General features: G+C 34.1%; 3 protein-coding genes across 4 annotated transcripts in view; all 3 read left to right on the top strand.

Moving 5' to 3' along the window:
• LOC111703384 (uncharacterized) overlaps positions 1-3,679 on the top strand; it is a 30,072-nt gene extending 26,393 nt beyond the window's left edge. For both annotated transcript variants that reach the window (XM_023475309.1, XM_023475308.1), the window contains exons 17-18: positions 1,904-2,081; positions 2,321-3,679. In XM_023475309.1, coding sequence (XP_023331077.1) covers positions 1,904-2,081; positions 2,321-2,441 — 299 coding nt within the window. In that variant the 3' untranslated portion in view covers positions 2,442-3,679. The remainder of the gene's footprint in view (positions 1-1,903; positions 2,082-2,320) is intronic.
• Positions 3,680-4,807: 1,128 nt separating this feature from the next.
• On the top strand, positions 4,808-13,808 carry LOC111703379 (dihydrolipoyl dehydrogenase, mitochondrial). The gene is made up of 13 exons (XM_023475303.1): positions 4,808-4,888; positions 5,436-5,552; positions 5,835-6,014; positions 6,722-6,811; positions 7,284-7,499; positions 8,355-8,424; positions 9,868-9,950; positions 10,640-10,720; positions 10,822-10,872; positions 11,683-11,781; positions 12,066-12,175; positions 12,547-12,661; positions 13,230-13,808. Exons 1-13 carry the CDS (start codon positions 4,808-4,810, stop codon positions 13,362-13,364), a joined length of 1,428 nt encoding a protein of 475 aa, XP_023331071.1. The 3' UTR covers positions 13,365-13,808.
• A 3,123-nt stretch (positions 13,809-16,931) lies between these two features.
• The window catches only part of LOC111703378 (uncharacterized), a 19,795-nt gene continuing 11,139 nt past the window's right edge, over positions 16,932-25,587 (top strand). Inside the window, exons 1-10 of the mRNA XM_023475302.1 lie at positions 16,932-17,020; positions 18,598-18,754; positions 19,036-19,191; positions 19,613-19,736; positions 20,056-20,138; positions 20,336-20,405; positions 21,532-21,781; positions 21,995-22,028; positions 23,175-23,330; positions 25,370-25,520. Of these exons, the coding sequence (XP_023331070.1) occupies positions 18,606-18,754; positions 19,036-19,191; positions 19,613-19,736; positions 20,056-20,138; positions 20,336-20,405; positions 21,532-21,781; positions 21,995-22,028; positions 23,175-23,330; positions 25,370-25,520 (1,173 nt within the window). The 5' untranslated portion in view covers positions 16,932-17,020; positions 18,598-18,605. The remainder of the gene's footprint in view (positions 17,021-18,597; positions 18,755-19,035; positions 19,192-19,612; positions 19,737-20,055; positions 20,139-20,335; positions 20,406-21,531; positions 21,782-21,994; positions 22,029-23,174; positions 23,331-25,369; positions 25,521-25,587) is intronic.

Raw genomic sequence — 25,587 nt, 5'->3', positions numbered from 1 at the left:
ATCAGGATTGATGTTTCTGTTTCTGTTTCTGGGGTGTTTTGTAATGTTTTTGTAGAATTAGGTTGGCAATTAAAAGAAATGCCCCAAACCATTAGATCAAATACTACCTTCATGTCGTATTCTAACTGTTATGTGTCGTGGGACACCCTGTCTAACAAAAACAATGATAATGATGAGAGATAATAATACTTTTTAATGTCTCCTCTTAATATAGAATTGAAAAAAAAAAAAATTTAAGATTTCAATTACATCTTTCTATTTCAAATTTCTAATTAGAAATCAACTTTTGTTTTTGACTTTTTTATAATGCATGAAATGAAATTTTTTTACAAAAAAAAACAAACAATAAATAAGACAGTTAAAAAAGTGTGTCACATTCAGGGGCGTAGTGAAGGTTTATCCAAGGGGGGTGAACTTTTTTTGGGGATTCACCCCCCTTGAAAAACCGGTATTAAGAAAAATTACAGTTAAAAACGCTATATTAACCCTTTACAGGCATCTTTTTATAAATCCATTTTCAAGGCCTTTTCAAAAATGTAATTTTTAGATTTGTTGCTTAAATACCAAAAGTTTATGGGCCATACAATCTAACAATACATATCCAATTTTTTGTGTGCGCGTAGATATTACCTCCCTCTACAAGTTTGCTTTTATGCGTTTTGCTCCTAGAGCAATTCTATATTTCGTTTCTAGCCAGATTTTGTACTGAGATACATATTGTTAACAAGTCAAGTTTAAAGTTAAACTCAGATTCGACGGTTTTGGTCATTTTGTTCCAAAATCGTCATTTTTGACGTTTTTTAACAATTTTTTTAGAATATGAATCAGCTGGAGTTGAGGAATCTAAAACATGTTTCGGTTTTTTGATAGCTCAAAAACGGACCGAGATACAGCCTCCAACCTTGCAACGTATACCATTTTCATATACTGCAAACAATTTTGTATTTATGAGTCATCGCGATTGGAGGTTGTCTTCATGCCGTAAATCGCGTTTCAAAATTCGTACTTTTTTGAAAAAACGGCGGCCGATTCCTCAGCTGCCGGTATGTAACCTCCCTCTACATCTTTGCTTTTCTTCACTTTTCTCTCAGAGCACTCTAAATATGAAAATAAACCAAATCGTAACCTAACGTAAACCAACTCAATCGATCAATCAATATTTAAATTTAACCAAAGAGCCGGTGGCTCTTCACCCACTTGGAGTGCCCTTAGAGCAAAATCGCCTTTGGTAAGAAATCCGTTTTGGACCATTTGGGACCCATTTCCAAAAAAAAATGGCTCTTTGGTCCGGGGAAATTTTCAAAGTGGCTCTTAACGGCTCCCGAGGCTCTGGAGGCCGCATTTTTTGTGCTTTAGGTGCACACCCAAAAGAATAAATACTCATTATTTTACTGGCTATAACTTTAAACTCATGTGACATTTTGAGTAGAGGTCGTCTTCATGCCGCAAATTAAGATACTAAAAAAAATATTGATGTTTTTTGGGTACCACCCGCGCGCCGGTCAACTTAGAGGTCCAAATTTTTTTGAGGACCACTGTCTAGGTGCCCCTGGGTTACGTAAAATTTTTCAAATTTATTTGAATATTTTAAGTGTGTTAAAAATCAAAATTAACATCTCCGCGCGAGCCACTTTTCAAAGTGGCTCTTGACCCACTTTGAGTGCTCTTAGAGCAAAAGTGCTTTAGTAAAAAATCCGTTTTGGACCATTTGGGACCCATTTATAAAAAAGTGGCTCTTTTGTCGGGGTAGGATAGGTACTTATTTTACAGACGCGTTGCTACTTTTCATATATTTCTTGAATCTTGGAATGGGATATAAATCCCCAATAATTTTCATGATTTCTGAAACTTTTTTTAAATCTTTGAATCATTTTATGATTTTGAAAAAAAACACGTTTTTTAGGGCCCTTAGGTTCTGCTCGAGTGTCAGCCACCAACTTACGGGCCCCTGTCAGGGTACCAACTAGCAGGCCAAACGAGGAACCGGTTTTTGTGAAACCAGAACCGGTTCGGAAAACAAGTGGTATTGCACGGCCTACTGGACTAGCCAGACCCAGTGCTTCTCGACTTCCAGCACCGAGGTATTCTGTCATTTTGTCATTAAAAGGCGATACGATTATTACTTATTTAAATAGAATAAAGAAGCTCGACGAAATAAAAATCTAAAATATCATAATTATTATTGACGGACATTAAAAAAAACAGAAATTATTATGAACATGAACATGAACATGAAAATATACATGAACATGAACCTGAACATGAACACAAACATGAACACGAACACGAACATGATGAACAATAATAATTGCATGTTTAGAGGTGGGATTCCCCGCGGAGGAGCAACCTTCAGACGATCTGGATCCGTTGATCCTTCATCTCGTAACGGCGTTAACGGCAGACAGCCGAACAACCAGAACTGGCAGAAAGATTGCAACTGACGAACATCATCGCCGGCCATGGCCGGCCATCCAACAGTGCGATTCCATCCGGCAATCATCGACGATCTCTTGCCGGTATATTCGGTTCGAGGTCAGAGGGCTGGTAACCGCTTTAGAATCATCGCCTTGAGCAACTCTCATGTGTTAAACTCGAATTTGGGATTTTGAATCATATACAACAGAAAATCGAAGTAAGGATATTAACGCTACGAATTTAGACCTAAAATCCCGTGATATATTATTAAACATGTGCTTTAACAAATTAACAAATGAAGACGACAATCCAAAAGAAAATATCAAGTTACCATCTCCCATATCATTACCAAATCCACAGCAGCTTCATCCAAGCTTACATACTCTACCTTCGCATTCAGGAAGATCAGGGGAGACACCTAGGGGAATCAAGAATAACTAAAGTGATCACTCTTCCACCTGGGCGTATGATATAAATCCCTCCAGTTAGAAAACTGGAGGAAAAATCTCAATTTCCTAGTTTTTAAAGCGTTTTACTTAATCCTTGAGATCTTGCCATGATCTTGGTGATTGGCGTTCTCCGTAGTTCCTGCAGAAGGATGATAGCTTTTAGTTTGGTTGGAGATTCCGTAAATACCTATAGTTTAAATATCAAATGATAACCGATAATCTATTTTTATCTATTTTAACAATAAGTTCCGTTCTCAATGAATATTTTATTATTTAATATATATAACGGACTAAAAATAGGATGTTGTGTGCATAATGTTCTATATCCCACCTCCTTGCTTCCTCCTGGAGGTTAAATGCAATTAAAGTAATTTCTAGAGCCTAGTGATATTGCCATAACTTTTATCATTTAATATTATATAATTATCTTCAAAGTAAAGATTAGAGTTTTAATAAAATCTTTCATTTCTTCCATTTCCTCTGTTTTTGCTAATTTTTTTGTTTTCTTCGTTTAACGGATAGTCAACGTTTTTAGACGTTTTTAGACGTTTTTAGACGTTTTTAGACGTGGTCCACTTCGAGTAAAATGTCACTTAAACCAAGTTAAAATATCGTCTTCTATTACTCAATTGGAGTTTCCTATTACTATATTACTATATTACTAGCAGAATTTAGCTTCATAATTATTGACTCGAAGTCTATTTACATATCTAATAAATAGAGAAATATGTTGCCTAGCCCCAGGTGTATAATTATTGGTTTTTAATTGTAATTTTACAGTGATATTGAATAAATCAGTATTTAATTAACGGAAATGTTACAATGTATTTCTTGCGTTTCACTGAAAACTTTTCTTTCCACCTTCCCTGTATGTTTACAAAGATCTCATAAAGCGCAAACATTTGTCTTGTTTATCATCGTTCCCCCCATTTAAGATAAAAAAACTCGAAATCTATTTGCTAGGGATCGGAGCCGTTTTCAAAAGAGAAAAAAGTAACTTTAAAACGCGTAAAAATCTTCGCTTTTGACAGATATTTGTGTAGTTTATACCATATCTCCACATCCATTATAAAATAAAATATAGAAGTTGCACGAAACATGACAGTTGGTGAATGTTAATTGAATGCTTTCCATAATTTGTTAAGTTGTTTGATACCAAAGACAAAATATAATACGGGAGTCGTGTTATGGTAAAATTGATTTCAAAGTAAAATATTTAAGCATAAGATTTTTAAAAAAAAAACCTTAAAAATCTATTAATGCAGTATATGAAAGACGACATTTATAACTATTTATCAACTGTCATGTTTCGTGGGACTCGTGGGACTTCTGTAGAATTCCCATGGGGTTTATGAACACGATTATACGGAAAAAACTCCTATAAAAAACCTTTATTCAAAATAAAAAATCCCAAATTTAACCTTGATTTAATTGTCAAGAGTTGGAAAGATGAGATTTCAATGTTCAATCATTTCCCGTTAATAACATTAAATTAATAAAAGATTATTTATTCAAATAATCAGTAGGTCGGGTTCTCCCAGTTATTCTATAGTTCGGTTTGCATAGCACTCATCATTGAAAACTTTTTTTAAAACGACGACATTTAATTAAGATGTTTACCGGTTCTGATTTTATGTTAGAGTTAGTTGTAAAATCTTAAGGTTTTGTGTGAGGGTCTGCTAGCAAGTATGGAACTGGTTCGTATGGCAAGTTTCCAGTGAAAACAGCTGAATTTCAGACAAAATTTTTAAGAATCAAACATGGCCACAATTGTCCATTACAAAAGTATTGTCACATAACAAGTTATTAATAAGAACTAGTAAATTGGATTAGAAATGATAGTATATTTTTAAAAATGAATTTAACCGATGCGTAGAAATTAATATGAAACCGGCGTCGGCCATGCATAACAAGTGAATGTGATCAATTCTTTTCAGAGAATAATGCAGTCAAGTTTGGGAAAGGCTCTAAGGCTTGTGGCTAAGCCCAACGGATCTAACAACCATTGTGTTGTCGCCCTTCAGGTATTGTTTTATTGAGAAAAATTTAATAGAACCGAGATGGGAGTCGTAGGGTGGTTATTGCAGGGTGTAGCCTTCATTATTAAATTTTTTATATGATAATGATAACTACGTCTATTGCTTTACAAACATGGTTAAATATAGGAAGATGGTTTTAACTATTATCTCGATAGCATTGAATGTTTAAATACTCTTTTTTAATAATGATAATTTCACGGGGTCCGTCCTAGTATACGATTTTTGGAGCCCTGGGTTAAAACCATTATACTGTAATTAGTGCAATGTGTATTATTTTGAATAGACCTACTGCGTCTTACTGGGACTTTTTAGGACTGTCATTTATCCATTTATAGCAAAATTCTAACAAAGTCTTTGGGTGACCGGTATGAAAAAGTTCTTATTGAAAACTAAAGGGCAGGCTACACCTTATATTTGTGCCTAAACACAATTACATTTAGTGGAGGGCAATTTGAAAAATGTTTTCTAATGGTTTTTGGTTTTGAGATAAAAGGGTAGGGGGTAAAAGCACCGATGCATTTATCTTGTTTAGGTTACAGCTGTTGAGTTCCTTGGACATGTTGGAGGTATGGGTATTGATGCTGACGTGAGCAAATCCTTCCAGAGAATTATGGCGAAACAGGGACTTAAATTCAAGCTAAATACAAAGGTATTGATATTAGAGTTTCGAAGTTGTTAGCTTCATTTTTTATAAACAAAATGCAAACAAGAGTTAGTTTTATGTTCAATTGGTTGAACCACTTTCCTTCAATTTGAACCAGCCACATGAGATATGGGGTTGAACTTTTTTTCTCTATTTATAAAATCTGATCCCAGTACATTCCAATTAAAGTTGGAACAAATTCTGGATTCTTATAATTTATTGCAATCTTCCAACGAACTATAATTTGAACTGGAATTGACAATCTGTTTAATATTTTGTGTGTGCTAGGTTACAGGAGCTGTGAAGGAAGGAGGTAAGGTGAAGGTGAGTGTAGAAGGAGTAAAGGATGGGAAGGTAGAGGAGATGGAAGCAGATGTTCTCCTGGTGTGTGTTGGAAGACGACCTTATACTCATAATCTTGGACTAGAGGAACTAGGGATAGAGAGGGATAACAGAGGACGTGTTCCTGTTAATGCAATGGAACCATTTCAGTTTTTCAGTCTATGTTTCCCATTCAGTAGTTTAGCCATTCATCCAGTTTATTCTTGAAAATGTTCAGGTTCTTTACATTTTTCACATATTAACACATCAAAAAATTCCGGTATTTACAGATGGAACTTTCAAGTTTGAAGGATCACTGGTTTGGATACTAATGAGCTTGAAGGGATTTAATAGAACGGAAAATAAGCCCTTCCCAGCATCAGGATCCATTCCATTTGTATGTTGATCCGGATCCAGTTTATTAATAGTTATGGATTATTTGACCATTGAGAGAGCAAAATGTGTTCAGCTTTACCAATCTCTCTTTAGTCAACACTTCATATTTGTGTTTCTTCTTTATTTTGGTCGATCCGGATCCAGAGCTTTTACTTCAAAACATGGATCTCTTATTTGAGCCGGTCTTAAAGCCTTGATTTGGAGATGATAAANAAGAATTTGAGGAAACCAATGGAAAATTGGAATTTAAAAGGCAAGTTTTTTTTTCATCTTGTTTGAATTTTTCCCCCGAAAATTCAATTATTTCCCCCTACAATTAATTTTATTTCCCCATTTTAGCGAGAGAAAAAAATTCATAGCAGGTGGGTGGGAGATTTTTCTGGAAAATATACATTCCGGATAGGGGGTCTTGCTTTCTACCTCTGTACATGAATATGATGGATAATGTATAAGTGTAGGCTGCCCAGCTGGGCATGAAAACTGTGTGTGTTGAGAAGAATGCCACCCTTGGAGGAACTTGTCTCAATGTTGGATGTATTCCATCAAAGGTAAGGAATTTTACTTTAATTATGTTTCATTATTGACGCATTGTGAAACATTTAAAGGGGAATTTTGGTAAAATATGTGCGCGCTTCGTGCTAATTTGGAACGGGTTAGAGAAAGGGGGAGGTTTACGGATTTCAAGTTATGACTTCATCGTAATATGCCATTAAATGGTTGTGGTTAATAGTCCTATTGTTTTTTTAGTGGTCTATTGCGTATGATTTTAAGAAATGCTCGAGGGGACATAATTTTTGATGAATCGGGGGAAAATCCGAAAAAAAATGAAAAATTGTATTGGGAAAAATCACAAGTCTAGTTTTTTCATCCTTTTTGAAACTTTTTCCTTCCAAATTTATTTATTCCCCCTAAATATAATTTTTTCCTCCAATTAAGCTAAGAAACTTCTTAATAAATGGGGGGAAACTCAGGGGAAAGGAATGATTTTTCAAACCCCTGTTAAATATCCCTACTCCCTAGGCCCTGTTGAATAACTCCCACTACTACCACATGGCCAAATCTGGGGACTTGGCTAAGCGCGGGATCGAGGTGTCTGATGTCAACCTCAACCTTGAGACCATGATGGGGGAGAAGAGCAAAGCTGTTGGTCAACTGACCGGAGGGATTGCCATGTTGTTTAAGGGAAACAAGGTTGGACACCTCCAGGGACACGGCAAGATCACAGGACCCAACCAGGTAAATATTTAAGGGACTGTTAACGGTTTTGAAAGATATCTGAAATTGAATTCTAGTCATATTTTTAGTGAATTTTCGGTTAAAATCCTTAAACACATCTATTTATGAAACATACGTTATACCGCATTTTCAATATTAAACTTAAAACCAGTTAAAAAAGCAACTAACTTATAAAGAATTGATTGTATTTTTAATTAAATTTTTTGTGTCGACTTTTTTCGGTCAAAATAAAAATTTTATTTACAGAAAATTTTTATTATCTTTTCCTTTTGATATTTACCGACTTTTAAAATTTTCAAATAGGGTGTGGCAGAACAGGCGGTGTACGGTACATTTGATTTCCAGTGCATAGTTTGATTACCAAAGTTAAACTACACGCCTTAAATTTTACTTGTGAAAATCCAATTTGATAAAAAAAATCAACCCAACTTTAAGGCTGGCATTGGGGCTACCTAACGCCGTTTTATATCTTGAATCACTGATTCAATGTTGAAGATACATGAGTATTTGAATCGGTTATTCATGATTTGAACCGGCGTTCGGTATTTCAGAGACCTCTCCAATTCTTTAAGTTCGGTCTCTGAAAAATGAAAACTAAATTAGTTTGTTTTTCTTATCTAATTTTTGAAAGCTCTCTTTTATCTTCTTTCTCAATTCATTAAATATTTCGCTATCTTAGAGAGCATGACAAAGCAGTTTCAGAAATGTTAATTTTACGATTTCTTTGATGTATTAATCCATCTAATCCAGATTTTAATTAGCAAAAAAATAATATTTAAGAAGGGGGGAAGGGAAGGGGTATGACAATATCCCCCCGTAATCTGTTTTATAGTAGACAAACTTAATTCTTTCTAGGTTTCTGTTCTGAACGACGACGGATCTGTTAAAGAGGTTGTTAACACTAAAAATATTATGATCGCAACAGGTACAAAACTAATAATGTTGTATTAAAATTAGCAGGAATTTCATTACTATTCTCATTATTTAGCGGCTAGAACAGAAGGGGGGGGGGTCATGCGTTGCGGCTAGGATATTCTTGGGAAGTTGTTGTTTGGGAAATTGCACACTTGGGAAGTTGCCACTTCGAAATATGCCCTTGGGAAGTTGCCAATTGGGAAAAATTCTTTAAGAAAGTACCTAACATCATTTGAGATCTTTGAGAGTTGACAACCCATATTCCCCGTGCCCTTTATTTTTCTTTGATATTAACCCCACTATTATTTGCTTTCCCTAACACTCATGATTTGATTTGATTTGATTTATTGTATAGCTATTGTAGACGGTATTAGATCTATAAATGTTTAAAAAGCCAATGCAATGGAACCATTTCAGTTTTGATGCGAGCCTCGAACCTAAACCCGTCCTGTGAAAATTGCAATCGAATTATCATATTCTATTCCATCTCATAAATATAAAAAAATGTTTAAAGTTGCTAACATTTACGAGAAAATAAATCCAAAAAAGGTCCCAATCAAGCGAAACTCCTTTTTTATTGTTATATTGTTCTGGTTTCGCTTAGATACCATTTTTGGTAATAAAAAGCGCTTCTTAAACTTGATATTTTTCACTATATGCTCGACATTTTTCACATGATCATCGTAACTGTTCTTGAAAATGTTTAAGGTTTTAGACTCTTCAATATAGTCTGGCAAACTGCTCCATGGGTTTATCACTCTCACAGAAAAAGAGTTTTTTCTTATGTTAGAATTGAATTGCTTTACATTTAAATTGAAACTGCAATTGGATTGGATTGTCAGTCTATTCGCTGTCTCGCATGTTCTGCTGAACCAAGAAGATTCATTAACATTATCATATCCATGTAGAATTTTCCAGGTCTGTATTAAATCACCACGAAGTCGTCTGGCCTCTAGAGAGGTCAAACCAACCTCAATCAATCTTTCCTCATATGTTTGACCTGCCAGACCTGACGTCATTCTTAGAGCTCTGCGTTGCACATTCTCCAGTAGATTAATATCTTCTTGTGTCCATGGGGACCATGCTTGCACTGCATACTCAAGGTGGGGTCGAACATACACCTTGTACAATTTGATCCAAGTGAACCTGTCCCTGTAATGGAATGATCTTGACATTTGTCCCAGAACCTGGTTAGCCTTTCTAGCTGCAACTGCACATTGAGAAGAAGGTTAAGAGAATCTGAGATAATAACTTCTATATCCTTCTCCTCCTTTGAAGACGTTGTAAATATTTTACCTGGATCGGGATCCTGGGATTTTAAATGTTGCGGATACAGTGGATGCGGATCAGAAACACTGATTTAAACCAATTTAAAGAGTTTTTTCCAGTGGACTTAATTTCTTAATGATATGTCCTTAATCCTTTAACGTAGTTTTGTATATTCTACTCCTAGGATCCGAGGTTACACCTTTCCCTGGAATAGAGATCGATGAGGAGACCATTGTATCCTCCACCGGAGCACTCAGCCTTAAGAAGGTAGGCTGGTTGAACAATAACCTTAGTCTGGTTGATCACCAATATTAGGGAGGTTGAACAACAACAAAGTTAGGTTGATCACCAAAATTAGACAGGTTGAACATAAACCATAGTCAGATTGATCACTAACAATAGGAAGTTTTAACAACAAAGTTAGGTTGATCACCAAAATTAGGCAGTTTGAACACCAACCAGAGTCTGTAAGATCGCCATTAATAGGCAGGTTGAACATCAACTATTGTCAGGTTCATCATCAATATTAGGCATTTTGAACCAATATTTTATGTTTAAAAAGCAACAAAGTTAAGTTTATCTCTAAGATTAGGTAGGTTGATCTCCAATATTAGGAAGATTGAACACCAACAATAGGCAGGTTGAAGAACAACGAACCAGGTTGATCACCAATAATAGGCAGGTTGAACACCAATATTAGGCAGGTTAAACAATAGCAAAGTTAGGTTGATCAACTATTTTAGGCAGGTTGAACACCATCCATAGTTATGTTGATCACCAATATTAGGCAGTTTGAACAAAAACTAAGTCAGAGATCACCAATATTTGGCGGTTGATCGTCAATTTAGGCAAGTTGAACACCAACTATGAATAGGGCTTAACCACGGCATTTGGCAGGTTGAACAAAATCACGAGAGTCTGGTGTAACTTTGTGATGATTGTTAATATATTGTTAGGTTCCTGAGAAGATGATAATTATTGGTGCTGGAGTTATTGGAGTAGAACTTGGATCTGTCTGGAGTAGACTAGGAACTCAGGTAAACCACTGGGGTATTTAATTTTATTTTTGATGATATTTCNTCATTCTTTTTTTAACATAAAGAAAAGCTATTTTGTTTAATTTTAATTTAATCTTTTTAGGTTTCAAACAGTACTCCCAAACATTTTCGCAATCGGTGATTGTATTCAGGTAGTTTTATTTTAAACTGGTAAATCAGGGCACTTTTAAATGTTTGCTATGTAAATGTAAGAGATAGACAAATGTATATTTAGATGTTGTATTTATCAATGTTTTTAATTTTTCCTCATATGTGAACCTCTGTGTTAGGGGGGGGAAAATCAGTTGCTTGTATTATTCAAAAAAGCGGCAACCGACAAACCTTTTTTCTTTGATATTAAGATTAAATGTTTTGAAGCAAGTTAAGTTGAAAAAGTATGTTTTGAAGGCTTTTCTCACAACTCTTCTTCATAAAAGCAAACATTCCTCTCTTTCAAGAGCACAATACGTAATTACGTATTTAATATCAAAATATAAAACTTCGTCACTGTGCTGGCGAAAATTAAGCATTGTCTAAAACTAATTTTCTAATTATAATTTTATTTGCATCTTGTGTTAGAGTAGTCATTTTCACATTATTTTAGAATTTTTGAAAGAAACGCACGTAATAAAAGAAATTAAGATATTAAAATAAAATAAATCACGAAACAATTCAATGATAAATATTTATTAAGAATTATCAGCAACTAAACTTTCTGTCTCTATATCTTTTTTGTACTAGTAAAACTAAAATGTTCGCGGATTTTTATGATGGATACCCAAAAATAAGTTTGAATCGAAATTTTTCTAGGCAAAATATTTCAGTTTTTGACCAGCTATAAACATTACATTGGGCCGTGTGATTTGCAAAATCTTGGCCCTGACTTGACGTTGATTGGATTCAAACGGACAAACCATTAAACAAGCTATAGATGAAATAATTTGTAATTGATTGATTGTCAGGGACCTATGCTTGCACACAAGGCTGAAGATGAAGGTATTCTGTGTGCAGAAGGAATGGTGGGAGGAGCAGTACATATAGATTACAACTGTGTTCCCTCCGTAAGTTAAAGATATAAATTTGTGAGTAATAATTTATTTATGTTGACGGGAGAAGGGTGGTTGTTATCAGATGTTAACCTTTCACTTTTCAATTTGAAGTGTTGTCCAATTCTCGAAGCTACTCCATAAACCTTTGTCAAAATGATGGCATTTATTTTTCTTTTCCATAGATATCGTTGTTTTTAAATGTTGGGCATTCAACTCTATAAACATAGGGACATATAAGATTAACTCGACTGTCCCTTGAATGATTTTTGTTCTTGATTATTTTAAATTTTGTTTAGGTAATCTACACTCACCCTGAGGTTGCTTGGGTAGGTAAAACTGAAGAAGATCTGAAAAGTGAAGGAGTTGAATTCACTGTTGGAAAATTCCCCTTTGCTGCCAACAGCAGGTTGGTTTTGTAGCAAGTGCNAATAAGTTCCATTAGTATGAACCCCACAACCCACTCATTCCAGCCTCAAAATCGTTTTAGAATTTACTCTGATCTTGACACATAAAGTTCCGAAAAAATGTTTTCTTGAATAACAATTATTATGATGATAATAATGATTACAGTATCCAGAGCTAAATATAACAATTATTTTAATATTAATGATTTGAATACCATCTAGAGCTAAATGTAACAAAGATACTGACGATTCTGCCTATAATGATTATATCATCTAGAGCTAAATGCAACAGTAATACTAATAAAAATGACGATAATATTTAGAACTAAACGTAACAATTATACTGATGATTATAAATGGAAAAACTATTTAGAGCTAAATGCAACAATGAAACTGATGGGTTCGTGAAGGTTTTAGGAGATAAGAAAACAGATCGTCTATTAGGAGCTCATATTATTGGTCCTGGAGCAGGGGAGATGATTAACGAGGTAAAATAATTACAAAATTATGGAAAATGTAAATTTTAAAATGACAAAGTCAACTTGAAATCCTCTCTTGCTCTTTCATGCAAGGTGCGCATATTTCCACTGGGTCAGTTGGCCAGCCAACCACCGGTGGTAACTCTGCTCGCAAGATTGTATAGAGGGTACAGTTTGTTGGCTTGGGACCGATGTTGAACTGAATTGGGACACGTGGTGATCTGTAGATTCTATTTCGGGGGCTTTTCGGATTCTTCGTCTTTTTTCTTTATTATTACTTTTCACCACAACTCATCTCAGTAAGTTCTTCCCAGGCCCGAACTGTTCTAATTTGTCAAATTATAATATTATAACATTCTTTTATTTTTGAAGAAGAAAAAACATTTTTTTAAGTTTTAAAGTATCGGACTTTTATCTTTGGTATTTGCATGAAAAAGAATGCATTTAGCGATGGTGTTAACAAATTTTGTATAAATTTAAAACTTGTTCGGGTCTTTTTTTAAGTAAACTACAACATGAAATTGGTGAGAAAACTAGAACAACTATATTTTCCTGGTTCAATGACCATTTTGTTCAGGCTGCCCTAGCAATGGAGTATGGAGCAAGCTGCGAAGATATTGCCAGAGTGTGCCACGCCCATCCTACCTGCTCAGAGGCGTTCCGTGAGGCCAACCTGGCCGCCTGGTCCGGCAAAGCCATTAACTCGATGTAAACCATGAATGTTTCTTTAACACAAATGTGATCTTCTACCCCTCAACCAGTCAATTCACAGTCAACACATTTGCTTGAATCTAATCTGTATAATTATATAAATATCTAGGACGAATTTATTTCAGCACCACGTAGAGTTTTCCCACAAAATTAACAGGACACAGAGGTCTAATGATTAAAACAGTTTCGTCTTGGTTAATATTTATCATTAAAAGGACTGTATATATAATTTCAAGCGATTTTTCATTTCAAAAGCGGCATGCCCGATTCACAACAGTAGCCTTCAAATATAATTCTGAGAACTTTTATAAAATCTACCTTGAAATTACGTGTCCAGCCCCGTTAAGACCTGCTGGTGAACTGCTGTGTGTATTCTAGTTCACAATATTGTAGAATCTGGTGAGACGAGTATTCAATATTTTAACGTCTAATCATTTCTTTCAGAGCTAAAGTGAGCAATGTAGATTGTAAATTCATCCCAAATATTATCAGGTAGGAATTAGAACTCCGTGTTTTCGCCTTAGAAAATTGTTTATTTTTATTCGGGGTTTCTCTGCCAAAGTGACTTGCGCATTTCTTGCGTATCAGAAAAACCAGAGAAATTATAAGAATTAGCCACTTTTCGATTTAAAAACGACGTTATCTTCCATGGTTATGATTAGGCGAAGGTTTGGGCACCGTTGTAAATCGGTCATTTTCATCTTTGCTTAGGGGGTCACTTGAAATTACGCTTGCAATCCCTTTAAAATTATTGATGAACCGGAACTTTTATCAATTTGGTCTTCTAAAAGTTCCTCGTTAAATTACGTTGACTGACAAATAGATAAAAATATAACTTCAGTGCTTAGGATCCGGTTCCGTTGGATCCGCAAGAATTGGCTTTCTGGATCCGTTAGATCCGCAATATATGCGGATCCACGGATCCGGATCCACAAAATATCAACGAAAAACTGAAAGAAAAAAATTTTACTCTGAACCCAAATCTGAACTAATGATAAAAGAGAAATTATAAAAATTTCCTGATTTCTTAATGGTTCATCAAATTTTAGCAAAAAATAAGCGAAAAAATTAGAAAAATTTTAAAATTCTGCTTCGTTAAAAAAAATCGGTAAATTTTAAAGAAATATGATGAATCCGGATTTGGATACGGAAAATTTTTGTTAGTCCGGATCTGCATCAAAATTAAATGGATCCTAAGCACTGTATATAATACTACTTCACTCATTTTATCTGAGGATTAGTTGTGACGGATAGTTTAATATTTGATAAATATGAGAATACGTCATAATTGATATAGAAAACTGTTTTGTTTTCTTGACGTCTCCGAAATTGCTCTGGTCATATTCTTAACGCTAAATTCGCTGATCCAGTTTCAATTAGAGATAATTGTTTTTCTAGTCACGCTTTTAAAAATCTTAAAAATAAAAAAAAATGCTGCTCTCTCTCTCTCTCCCTCTCGACACCTCTTATCATCAAGGCCCTACTGAATACTTTCATCAATTCACAACGATTTTCTTTTAACGTTTACTTTACTAGTGGAGAGATATTTTCTATCTTAAACAGGGGGCTGTTAGTGTAAATTTCTTTAAATAGAGAAAAAAGTAAGAAGGTTCTATATAATTTTATCAGTTAAAAGTTACAAAGGGGACTAAAATTTCACATTTGCTTAGATGTACTTTTAACACTCCACACGCTCTTTTCCCATTGAGTTAACAATCCCTTCTAGTTTACAATCCATTTGAGTTAACATTTCTGTTGAGTTAACAATGCTTTTAAAACAGCGACCCTTTAGTTTTAGAAATGTCATTGAGAAGTTAACAATCCCTTTGAGAAAAATCCCTATGAGCTAACGATCCCATTAAGTTAACCATCCTTTGAGTTGACATTCCCCTTGAATTATTAATCCCTCTGACTCTGAGTTAACAGTCTCTTTGAGTTAACAGACCCTTTAAAGTTACCCGGTGAATGGTTGTGTTTCTCTATCCTCGTCACAACTTGATATAGAAGGAGGATTTTTATATATTTTCTTCTCTTAATGTTTATAGATCAGTAGACTGGAGTACACTAAGTACACAACAATTTCACGCTATCTATCAATTTTAATCTTTGCTGGAAAAATGGGGATTTGCTACTCTAAATGTTTTATTGTTTGTTTGTTATTATACAAAGGCCCCTGAAAAAAATTCCCAGATGTGCGACACATTTTTAGGAAGCATTAGGGTAAAACTAGCTCAAATACGAAATTTTTGTATTTTAAAATAATTTTCCTACCATTCTCGGGATCGAATGGTTAAAAAAGGTTGAAAACAGCCAAAAATGGCGAAAAACAGTTAAATGGCTGGGCCATTGGAAAATTATTTTAAAATGCTAAAATTTCGTATTTGAACTAGTTTTTACCCTAATGCTTCCTAAAAATTGGTCGCACATCTGGTAAATTTTTTCAGGGCAGTGATATTTGTATTGAATAAAATTTAAATTTTAGCATTGATATTTTGATAATTTAGATTTTAAATTTTAGCTTATCAAATATTTTAAATACTTTGAATATTCACCTTGCCATAAATTATTTTTAACACTTTTTGACTAATTTATTGTAATCGTTTGTTTTCTTTAACCTTTTTTATTGAATATGTAAGAAGTGTTAAATATCTTATAGAGTTCCGAAGATTTTGGGCGAATTGAAAAAAGTTTATTCTATATTTGTCTTTTTTTCTTCTAAAAATCAATTATTTCCCCTAATACCCCGATAACCCCCAGAAGAGGAGTGCCGGGGGCGGGGGCAAAAATTATTTAAGAAAATATTTACCCCTGTTTTTAAGGTAAATGAAGATTAATGAATGCTCCCCTTACGCCTAATTATTTATTCAAACTATTAAATTAGAATAATTTAGAACAATGAGGACAGTTTGTTGTTAACACTCAGAACTAATCTACCTCTTCATTTCTAAACGAATGTATTGACTTCTTTTCCAGTGCTTAGAATCCATTTAATTTTTATGCGGATCCGGATCCTGGATCCGCATTTCCATATTTACTGAATTTTTTTAACAAAGAAGAATTTTCAAATTTTTTGTAATATTTTTTCGCTTATTTTTATGCAAACTTGATGAACCATTCAGAAATCAGGAAATTTTTATGATCTCTCTTTTTTGCCGTTTTTTGTTGATATTTTGCCCCTTGGATCCGCATATTTTGGCGGATCCGGATCCAGGAAGCCAAAATCTTGCGGATCCAACAGAATCCGGATCTTAAGCACCCTTTTCAAAGGAAAGTGTCCGGACTTGCATTTCAATTTGAAGATGTTAGACCTTCAGTATTTTCTCCTAATATTTGTAGAAGGTTAAAGAAAACAACCAATTTTTTTCCTGTGGCGGGATTAGTATTTAAAAACTGAATATCCCATTTTCCATTTTGCCCATAAATTATATAAAATGCATCGCTCAAAAATTAGGTTTAATTTTGAAAGTGCTAATCCTTTAATTTTATTCTAAAATTATACGATATTGTCAACACTCAACATAGTTTGAAACTTTCGCTTTTTTTACATATATTTATTTAATCCTTTCAGGTTGACCCTAAGGAGAACTGCAAGGAGATGGGTCAGCCCTGTTCTAGGATTCCTGATCCCGTGTAACATTAATACTTCACACTAGCCAGGTACATGGAGTCTCAATAAACATGGATCCCTTGTAATATTAATACTATTAATGATATTAATAAAGGCAAACAAATGTGTAAGCCCCTCTCCTGGACAATATCCTGGATACACCCCTGGCAGTGATAATTTGAGACTTACATTCTAATTGAAGGCCCCTAGTAGTAGTTGTACATTATTTGGATACTTAATTCCAATCTTAGGAACTCTAAAAAATGTTAGTTCGCCAAAAATACGAAAACCTTCAGCTTTTCATTCGCGTCATTATTCTTTAAACTAACGTCACAGAAATATTAAATTCATTTAATGTTCTAACTTTCTATTTTCAGTTAAGATAATCCACAAAGCTGATGTTAAGAATATTTTTTTTTAAATGTTAACGAATATTTTAGGTTTTATATTACGGAGGATTATAATTTCAGAATAATGGAGATATTAATTTTGTTTTCTGTAGACCTCTTTTAGTGGTTCCTGAGTCCCGATATATGAGTGAAACTTACATCAAAGAGTGCCATCACGGATTCACTCAAGTTTTCTTTAAACAATGGTCGAGATTGTGTCGTTTTTTATCCTTAAGGGCAGCTATTTTCATTTATTTTATATTTTTCAAATAATCATTTTAAAACATAATTTTTAAGAGTACTGAAGGTCACACTTAGATTGTGGGTCAGTCAGATCTATGATTGTATGTACTTTGTTTGTAATATGTATATTGTATTTATCATGTGTCAGGACTGTCATTTTCTGGGGGGAAATCATTTATTTTCTTGGGGGAAATGAGTTTCCAAACGGGGGGGAGTTTTTGTTAGAAAATATACACCCCTGCAATGTATATTTATAATCTGTGGTTAACAATGAATTTGAATTAAATCTGTGAAACTGATATGTTACAGATTGTGAAGTGTTGATAAATTATGAAATAATATTCAGTTGAAGTTACTAGTTTTACGTGCGTAAATGTAATTTGTATTAAAAATATTGAGATTTAAACCACTAAGGACGTAACCTAAGAACCTTCTGCGTTCAGGATGTATCGTAAGAAGATTCTGTTTACAGGATGTATCCTTGAAGCTATGTCATAAAAAGTTTGTTAAAAGGGTGTATTCAAAAAGTGTTTGTTTACAGGGTGTTGATGTCTATAAGGTGTATACTATTTTGTTTCTGTTGAAAGATTGCTTTACATAAGTGTGTGTTTACAGTGTGTATCCTAAATAGTTTCTGTTAGCAAGGTGTATCTTAAAAACTGTCTGTTTTTCAAAGTGTACCTTTATTTACGGGGTGTTTCAGTTTCCTGAAAAGCTCCTGTTTAAAGGATATATTCTTACAAGTTACTGTTTACAGGGTGTATCCCATAAATAAGTTCCTGTATGCAGGGTGTATCCTAATAAGTTACTGTTTACAAGGTGTATCGTATTAATAAGTTCCCGTACACAGGGTGTATCCTTATATGTTTTTGTTTGCAGGGTGTATCCTTACAAGTTCGTGTTTACAGGGTGTATCCTGAAAGGATTCTGTTGACAGGGTGTATTCTAAAAATTCCCTGTTTGCAGGGTGTATCCTAATAAGTTTCTGTTTGCAGGGTGTGTGATGAACGGTGAGGATGAGGTGGAGATGAGGGAGAGGGCGAGGGAGGAGAGGGATGAGATTGTAGAGAAGTATGATAGAGGGAGAGAGGAGGGAGCACAGATTGATGACTGGGAGGATCCAAAATATGAATATTATCATTCTATCGATAGGTAATTAAAATAAACTAACAAATAAACAAACAATGGGGGGGCCGGGGGGGAGGTGTGTGTAAAAACAAGGAGGAATACCAGGGTGATGGACCTGTCAGAGGTAAATATTTGAAGAATTTTCTATGTTGGGGGGGGGGGGGCGGTCGTTTTAATTTTGAATATTCAACACTCAATTTTAAGAATTTAACTCATTGAGACTGTGTGTGAAATTTTTATTTACATGATCCCAAGCACTGCTTTCAATGTGATTAAAATAAATCATTTAAATTTCTATTCTCCAGGTACGGATTTATCCATGATAAACGGTTACCTGACCACACGGGTAGAACAGAGAGGGAGCAGAAGCTCCTGGCCAAGGAGATGAACAGGGTGGATAAGTGGGTCACCATGCTGAAGAAGGAGCCCGACAAATATTTCAAGGAGAGAGCTAAGAATAGGTAAATTTGAGCTAAATTGTTTAATTATTTAAAAAAATGTTTTCACTTTACCTTAAGGTCGATATATATTTCAATTAAATATCAACGAGTTTTAATTCCAAATATTTGATGGTTGTCCTAAAATTACAGTCGATTGCTATTTCTTAAAGACTATATAATGTATAATTTGTAGAATCATGTAAGAGATTTTGAAGATTAAATGTAGTATCAAATGCTAAATAGATTTCTTTATAGATTTCTTCTTTCTCTTGCGCAGTTTTTAACAAATGCTATTAAACTTTTTCACAGATTTTCCCGTTTTCGGAATTTTTTGGCGGAAAAAAGTTGACCTTTTTTAAACTGCCCATGGTGCACAATTAATGAAAACTTTTGCGTTTTTGACATCAAATAGTTTCCATTGGTTTTCATAATTTGGTTGCAGGGATACAATGGTAGGGCGGGTTTGGAAGGGTGTTCCCCTCCGAATGCGAGGAACAGTTTGGGCCAAACTCCTGGATATAGATTCACTCAAACAAGAACAACCAGGAACCTATGAGAGAATGAAGGTTAGCAGAATCAGAAATGTTGAAACGAAATGATTCTAAATATTAAAATTTTTAAAATTGAGAGAAAATTTGGTTTCTTTGTTTCACAAATTCGCAGAATACAAAGTCTAAAATAATATAATTAAAAAGAAAAAGTATAATTTTTTTAAGATTTTAAATCTCTAATGATCTATAAAGAAAAGTTTAAAATTTAATAGAATTCAATTCAATCTAATTTTTTAATGGATTTTGGATAATGTGAAATAAAGCTTTGCTTGGAAAACGAATTTTTTTTTTACATCGTTCACCAATTCACTTTATACAAATATATATATTTTAGAAGCAAGCCCGACACCACTCTCCTGATATTCGACAAATAGACCTAGATGTTAATAGAACCTATAGGAACCATAGTATGTTCAGGTAGAACCATCTATATTTTAATAGAACCTATAGGAACCATAGTATGTTCAGGTAGAACCATCTATATTTTAATAGAACCTATAGGAACCATAATATGTTCATGTAGAACCATCTATATTTTAATAGTAGGAACCATAGTATGTTCAGGTAGAACCATCTTTTTAACTGTTGTCTCTAATTTAGTTTAAATATTTTAGAGAACGATATAATGTGAAACAACAAGCTCTTTTTCATGTACTGGCCGCGTACAGTATGTACAACACAGAGGTAATAAAATACTGATCTCTAATTTACTTTCTTGAGATTCGGTCGTTCCAACAATTAACTTGGTTTGATTTTCTCATTTAGTTGGTGGATTGAAAATGTGGTAATGGCGGATGACTCAAATTGCCACCCAAACATCCCTATTTCCTATGATATTGTTAAGGTCGAATATTGCCAGGGCTTAACCCAAATTGCCACCCTGTCTTCCCTATGATATTTTTTAGGTCAAATATCGTCCCAAATAGCCACCAAAACATTCCTATAATAATGTTAAGGTCGGATATTGCCAAGGTATGTGACACATTGCCACCCAAACATCCCTTTAATAATGTTAAGGTCGGATATTGCCAAGGTATGTCCCAAATTGCCACCCAAACATCCCTATAATAATGTTTAGGTCGGATATTGCCAAGGTATGTCCTAAATTGCCACCCAAACATTCCTATAATAATGCTTAGGTCGGATATTGCTAGGGTATGTCACAAATTGGCACCCAAACATCCCTATAATAATGTTAAGGTCAGATATTGCCAAGGTATGTCACAAATTGCCACCCAAACATCCCTATAATAATGTTAAGGTCAGATATTGCCAAGGTATGTCACAAATTGCCACCCAAGCATTCCTATAATAATGTTTAAGTCGGATATTGTCAAGGTATGTCCCAAATTGCCACCCAAACATCCCTATAATAATGTTTAGGTCGGATATTGCCAGGGTATGTTACAAATTGCCACCCAAACATCCCAATGATATTGTTTAGGTCGGACATTGCCAAGGTGTGTCATAAATTGCCACCCAAACATCCCTATAATAATGTTTAGGTCGGATATTGCCAGGGTATGTTACAAATTGCCACCCAAACATCCCAGTGATATTGTTTAGGTCAGATATTGCCAAGGTTAGTCACAAATTGCCACCCAAACATCCCTATGATAATGTTTAGGTCGGATATTGCCAAGGTATGTCCCAAATTGCCACCCAAACATCCCTAATATAGTTTTTTGGTCGGATATTGCTAAGGTATGTCCAAAATTGCCATCCAATCGTCCCTATAATAATGTTTAGGTCGGATATTGCCAAGGTGTGTCACAAATTGCCACCCAAACATCCCTATAATAATGTTTAGGTCGGATATTGCCAGGGTATGTCCCAAGTTGCCGCCCTACTACTCATGTACCTGGAGAGGGAGGAAGATGCGTTCTGGGGTCTGCACAAGCTGATGGTTGGAAACCTCTACAGGATGCATGGACTCTTCATTCCTAACTTTCCCAAGCTCATTAGGTACAAGACAGGACTGAGTTTAATCTTTATACGCACTGTTGCCTGTGGGCACTTTAATTTGAGGATATATGGTGCATTTCAGTTATCGCTTGAGGGTACACTGCAGATTTCAAATAAAGATCAAATTAATCTGCAGATTTACAAATGATAAAGATCAAGTATTGATCTCGATATGTTCTTGATACAAGAGTTATCAGCTCAAATTAATTGTTGCCAGGGTAAAGTATCAAAAATGGGACAGTTCTATTTTACACTTTTCCCCTAACAAATGCTTTTAATATTTTGAATATTTTTAGATACTTTATAATTATTTAAGTGGTTTTTCCAGTGCTTCCTTGATAGGTAAGAGTAACTAATAGAGCTCACTGAATAAATATAAAAATGTGCGTTAAGAATTCTGATCAGGGTTGTATTTCATTTACAACACTTACATAACTAAAGAACTGGTTTTATTGTAAACAAAAAAAAACATTAAAATCAATACGGACTCGTGATTGAAAATTCACTGACTTTTCTCTTCAGATCTTGTTTTGGGGAAATTATATGTGTCGTGTCTTAAAAAAGGTCAATAGTTAATTTAAAATATTTTTTTTCATTTATTTTTTTATTTTAACTTTTAACAACATTGATATCTAATAAATTGATGATAGTAGATGCAATCATTTATGTTGGTGGCACGTCTGCGTTCACGCCTATTCTTGTTACACACAATTGACAATTTAAAATATTTATTTATCCAAGTAAATAAATTTCCCTTTAAACCGAAAGATATAGCCGACGTTATTTTAAGTTGTCTCCATTTCAAATAGTTAAACAATGACGATTGAGATAAGTAGAATCTGTGATTGGCGGTCTGGCATTAATGTCGGATGTCCGAGAAGTAATGACAAGAATCTTAGTCCATTGAATTTGATCCTTAAGATAGCAGTTTCATATTTGTAAATTTTCATGTTTCACATTATTCGCGGAAGGTCTTTACGAATCATAAGCCCACATTATACTTGAGAATTAGAAAAGTCATTTCAAAAGTTTTCATGGCACCCCGACCCTACAATGATGGAGGTCAGGGACAGGTTGTCCAATCAGGTTTGGGATCTGCTTCAGATATTACAGGAGCAGGTTGACCAGCACACCTACAATAATAAGGATATGAAGTTGATTGAAGGACTGAGAACTATATTAGTCCTACACTCCAGACTCGGTGTCCTGACTGATACAGTGCTTAACCGTCAAGCTAAGAGACCTTAATAATACCAAGGGATTTAGAGCTAATGTTAAGCTATTATTATTATGTACATGTAGGACATCCCTAAAAGTCTGATTTGATTTGATCGTCCCTGTTTTTCTAGAAAACTTCTAAATTCTAAGTATCGACAATTTTCTTCTTAGTCTGCGTGAACCACAATTGGAAATAATCTATTTTCAGATAAAACATTATTAATATTTAGACTCATGTAATTTATTTTAACTCTGCATTGTTTGTTCTAGGTTACCGTTCAGCTTAACCCTTAGGGTTTGGGATCTATACATCCTATTAGGGGAACAGATTCTTTTTGCTACAGCATACACCATTCTCAAGGTAATAGAATTTAGGACTAATGTCGCACATTGGCGCTTATTTATGTCGATTAAGATAACATTATGAGTATTTAAAAAATAAAACCTAGAAATATTAATGTAGAAATGCAATTTTCGAATTGTTTTTTTTGCTTTTTTGTTTGATACATCTGTAATGTTGGCCAGGGGCGGATCAAAGGGGGGGGCCCACCAGCTCTTGGAGGAGGGGGGCCGCCCCCCTCATGGAAATTCATGAATCATGATATGAAAGAAAAGCATCAAGGAATGAAAGATACAACGAAAACAGTATTGAATAATTGACCTGAATTGAAATACATTGTCCAAGGTGGTTTAAATGATTATTTATTCTTTTTTGAATTATTTTTCTTTCTTATCATTAAAAAAACCAAAAAATGTTAATTAAGAGTCTGATGCAATTTTTATTATTGTGCTTGGGAAATGGGAAAGAAAGGGAAAATTCTAAATTTAGATTTTTCATACAGTGATAACCAGAAAACAATGGAATAGAAAGATGACATAATATCAATACTCAAGCGTTTTGTTACAAAGCAAATATTTTTACAAGTAACTTAGCAATATACTATTAAAGTGAAATGGGTCCATTTACACTGTTCAATTGCTATGTCTATTGTTCAATGAACTAGTTAAGTCCTAACTTTTAAAGTCATCTTCCTATTTCAGAGTTTTCTGGTTAAAATTTTACGTGAACAAACCAACATAGATAGATTTTACAATGGGCATGGGCAAAAATTAAAGTTTAAAGATCAAGATTATTGAGAAATAAATAAAAAAAAGTAAGACATTTTTTCTCTTTAATATAGTGAAATACATATATATATAATATACAGAGCGAGTCAAAACAAAGTGTGATTTGCGGCGATTGGTACAAAATTGTATCTTTTTTGTGCAACTCTCCTGTATGGTTTTTTTTCTTCAATATTTGTAACTTTTTTTGGTACTTAAATGAATCCGCTAATCTTTTTTTCTCTCAAAATCAAAAGTTCGGAAAAGCAAAAATGTTTATATAAACTATTTCTATCGAAATCTAAAATTTTTAAAAGATTAACTCACAAAATCACAGAAAATTCAAAAAATTGTAATAAAAAATTCGCAATTTTTTGTTCTGGTCTAATTTTTAAGGAAAAGTTATTTAAATTCTCTAGTTCCTTCCTTCTTAGTATATTCTAAAATATTAAATATACGCTGTTCAGTTGAAACCTTAAGAACCATTGAAAAACAATTTTTCCGTAAAAATTAGACCAGAACTGAAAATTGCGAATTTTCTTATTACAATTTTGCAAATCATCTTCGATTCTGAGAGCCAATCTTTTTAAAATTTTAGATTTCGATAGAAATAATTTATTTTCACATTTTTGATTTCTTAACATTTGATTTTGAATGAAATAAAGGTTTGCAGATTTTTTTTTGGGCCATTAGTGTACCAAAAAAATTGCAAATTTTCAAAATATATTGGAAAAACACCATTCAGAAGAGTTGCACAATAAAAGGTACAATTTTGCACCATGCGCCGCAAATCACACTTTTTTTTGACTCACCCTGTATACGCAATAATTGAAATAAATCCAGTTTTTTTACAGAAAAATGTAGTCAATGTAATTTGTGAATGTATCATAAAGGTGTCCAATATAAATAGAGACTTCAGAAAAAACACTCTTACTCATCAGTTTTAAATTTACACTGGGTGATTGGATTTTGACTTAGGACAAATTTCTTGAGAAACATAGGTCCAAAGGCAGCCTCTGTGCATGTTTAAATATATTTTTTCCAGTAAGGCCCTTAGCTATCAGGGGAATATATAAATTATAATTGCCATGGTAGTTTTTGATGTAGAACCTACCAAAAAGCATTTTTTATTCAAATTTTTTTAGCCTATGACACCCCCAGGCCACCCATGAGTGTCTACAAAAAATTTCAGCCCAATCGGTCCAGCCGTTTGGCCGGCATACGCAACATATATATATACGAATGTCTTGTTTTTATAGATATATTTCCTTTTTAATTTCACATTTTTATTTAACAAAGAAATCAATTAACTATACATTATGTTCCTATGTATATATATAATATATATAATAAACATGAAGTAAAAAATCTTGTTTTCCAGGTTATGGTCCAGCTAGTGAAGAACCAAGCAAACCGTTTGGTATGGAGAGATTTCCTACAGCTGAGGAGGAAGTAGGATATAGGCAACCATTCACAAAACAGGAGAGGGACTTCTCACTTCATACAATTCAGGTGAGTGAACACACTGTACCCCCCATCCACAGGGACTTCTCACTTCATAAAATTCAGGTGAGTGAAC

Source organism: Eurytemora carolleeae, unplaced genomic scaffold (assembly GCF_000591075.1).
Source record: "Eurytemora carolleeae unplaced genomic scaffold, Eaff_2.0 scaffold539, whole genome shotgun sequence".
NCBI lineage: Eukaryota > Metazoa > Arthropoda > Copepoda > Calanoida > Temoridae > Eurytemora > Eurytemora carolleeae.
This window is presented reverse-complemented; position numbering and strand designations above follow the sequence as displayed.